Source organism: Zingiber officinale, unplaced genomic scaffold, assembly GCF_018446385.1.
Source record: "Zingiber officinale cultivar Zhangliang unplaced genomic scaffold, Zo_v1.1 ctg242, whole genome shotgun sequence".
In the NCBI taxonomy this organism is placed as follows: domain Eukaryota; kingdom Viridiplantae; phylum Streptophyta; class Magnoliopsida; order Zingiberales; family Zingiberaceae; genus Zingiber; species Zingiber officinale.
In genome coordinates this window covers 88,469-90,867 of record NW_024589914.1, presented here as the reverse complement: position 1 = coordinate 90,867, position 2,399 = coordinate 88,469, and the positions used below count along the sequence as shown (strand labels likewise).

General features: G+C 40.9%; 1 protein-coding gene across 1 annotated transcript; it reads right to left on the bottom strand.

Moving 5' to 3' along the window:
- Positions 1-714: 714 nt before the first annotated feature.
- Positions 715-1,922, bottom strand: LOC122037175 (NADP-dependent malic enzyme-like). The gene is made up of 6 exons (XM_042596644.1): positions 1,791-1,922; positions 1,681-1,721; positions 1,511-1,575; positions 1,331-1,430; positions 1,170-1,264; positions 715-807 (listed from the first exon to the last, which is right to left on the bottom strand). Exons 1-6 carry the CDS (start codon positions 1,913-1,915, stop codon positions 715-717), a joined length of 519 nt encoding a protein of 172 aa, XP_042452578.1. The 5' UTR covers positions 1,916-1,922.
- Between the last annotated feature and the right edge of the window lie 477 nt (positions 1,923-2,399).

The window sequence follows — 2,399 nt, the reverse complement described above, 5'->3', positions numbered from 1 at the left end:
GAACCTAGGGCACAGTGAGAATCAGAGAGGGCATCGGCGGCGTCGATAAGGAAATCGAGCAAAGGAGGCGTCGGGGAGAAACGGCTAGAGCTTCGGGGAAGGCAAGGCAGTGCCGGCACCGTGCTGCTCGGCGTCGTGGAAGAAGAGGCTTCGACATCGCAGAGGTTAGGGCACGCAGAGGAGCGGCGCTGCTCCGTGCGACGCCGGCTGTGGTGGCGGCATCTGTGGGGTGGCCTGGCTTCGGGCGGAGGAAAGAGAGAGAGAGCTTGGCGTCGCGGGCTGGCTTCGTGCGGGAATAAGGCTCGGCCAGCGCTCGTGTGGTGTAGTCGGAAAAAAAGGGAGATCGGCGTGCGGTTCGGCGAGATGGCGAAGCAAGGTGGCGCTGTCGGGTGGAGGACGAAGAGGAGAAGAATCGGGAGGAAGAAAAGAAATAGAAGGGAAGGAGAAGAACCGCCGCGTGCGCAGGCGGTTAGGGCAAGGAGATCGCTCGGGTGAGGGTACGGCGTCGCAGGCGCGAATAACAGAAAAAGAAAAAGAAAAGAAAAAGGAAAAGGAAATAAAACTTTTCCTCATTAAAATAGAGTGGCCTAAACAGGCTTTTCCGGGCCCACTTTTCTCCCCGAAAACTCGTCCATACGAGTTCCCAAAAATTCCCGAAAAATCTCTAAAAATCTCGAAAATTTCCCTTATTAATTTTCGCCTATTTTCGGTATTTTACACTTTTGCTGCAACATTCGCAGCAATATAAGCAAATATCTTCCTAATGTTGGGGAATGGTGGGTAGACCATTCCTTTGTCCAAGTTGTCCTACGTCATTAGGAGTTAAAGCTTTTGTTGTCCAACAAAAGATACCACAATTATTCTACTTTCCATAGTTTTGTGGAATATATGGAAAAGTAAATTTCAAAGTTGATTAAACATGTTCCCGATGGGTTTATGGTATATGGAACAAGTTTGAAATATTGATATATAAAAATAGAAATATAGTAATGGTGATTCCACTTGTGAACTTTCAGGCTGCACGTAAGCATGTCATCATTGTGCACACGGGTTGCTCCGAAGATCACCAGCCCAAGGCCAAATCTCGAGAAGTTGTATGCATTATTTGACCAGAAGAAAGTGAAACACCAAAGGACCAGAAGAAAGTGTAACAAATAAAAATTTTAAACCTGTCCTGGCACAAGAACTTTTCCATCATATTCAATTGGATCAAATGGACTCCCACTAGCAAATATTGCTTGACCATGTGAATGAAAGCCAAATTCTTAACTACCAAAGTAAATTGTGAATATGAATTATGCAACTATTGCTGCAAAAAGATAGAGAAAACTTACCTTACTCCACGTATATGCCTCTTCTACACTACATTCTGATTGAGAGGTAGGGTTGGATTGAGCCAAAATCAATGCAAGGGAACTCGTGCATTGGATCTAATACTATCTGAATATAGTTAAATTGTAAAAATGCATTATGGTAAGGATTTGGTAGAGGTCTAGGTGTAGAAGCTAACCTCATTAAAATTAGCCATCGCTTCAACTACTTCCTTAGTAGAAAGTCCGCTTGAATTTGTACAAACTTCAGACAGCAAAAATAAGATAAAGTATTAGTGTTGTAATATATACTTGTAGAAGAACTAAATGAAAACATGACCACTAGAGAAACCACTTTAAAAGAGTAAACCTGAGTTGGAGAAAGCATTCTTATCATCAACAATGATATAGCTTAAGAGTCACACATAGTAAGAGAGAAAATATACAAGTGCATAGTAAACATTTAGCCCATGAAACCACCTGCCAAGAAACCAGAATGGCACTTGAGGCAGCAATACCTTGATAACTACAAGATTATTGACAGGTTCATGATCATGTGCCCAAGGTTGCTTAAAATGTTGAAGGGAATCCTTGTGTGAGCTCATAATTAAGCCCCAGAAAGGATCACAATGCAAATAATGAACAACAAAGTAAAACAATTAAAAGTTGTATGCTTGTAATAAGTATAACCAAGGTCCAAGATTCTCTTCCTTACCTTAGAATCGACCATTCATAACTTCTTGCGAGTCTCTCTTCCAATGGAGCACCATTTGTCTACAACAACCATAAGAAATCCACAACCAAAATTTGCCAATATCTAAAATTATCATCATCACATCCAAAATGTTGTTCATGCACATAATAAAAAGACTAAGTTCAAAACCTGCTTTAACATCAATACCAGCCTGTATTGATAATCAAGATAAGGAAAAGATTTAAAGAAGTATTCGTATAAACAGAACAAACATTTTAACTGAGATTAGTTAAAATACTCTTGAAACATGTACCTACATAGTGCAATAATTAAAGTCACATAAAATGTAACATGTACACTTAGCACTAAGTAGCATAGCGAAATTATGGCAAACA

What these genes read in the sequence shown, in the direction of transcription:
- LOC122037175 (XM_042596644.1), bottom strand. Translation starts at nt 1,915, where the DNA reads ATGAGCTCACACAAGGATTCCCTTCAACATTTTAAGCAACCTTGGGCA. An exon ending in GAATGCTTTCTCCAACTCAG is followed by an intron (nt 1,576 to 1,680) that starts GTTTACTCTTTT and finishes TGCTGTCTGAAG; the next exon opens with TTTGTACAAATTCAAGCGGA. An exon ending in ATATACGTGGAGTAAGGTAA is followed by an intron (nt 1,265 to 1,330) that starts GTTTTCTCTATC and finishes TTGGTAGTTAAG; the next exon opens with AATTTGGCTTTCATTCACAT.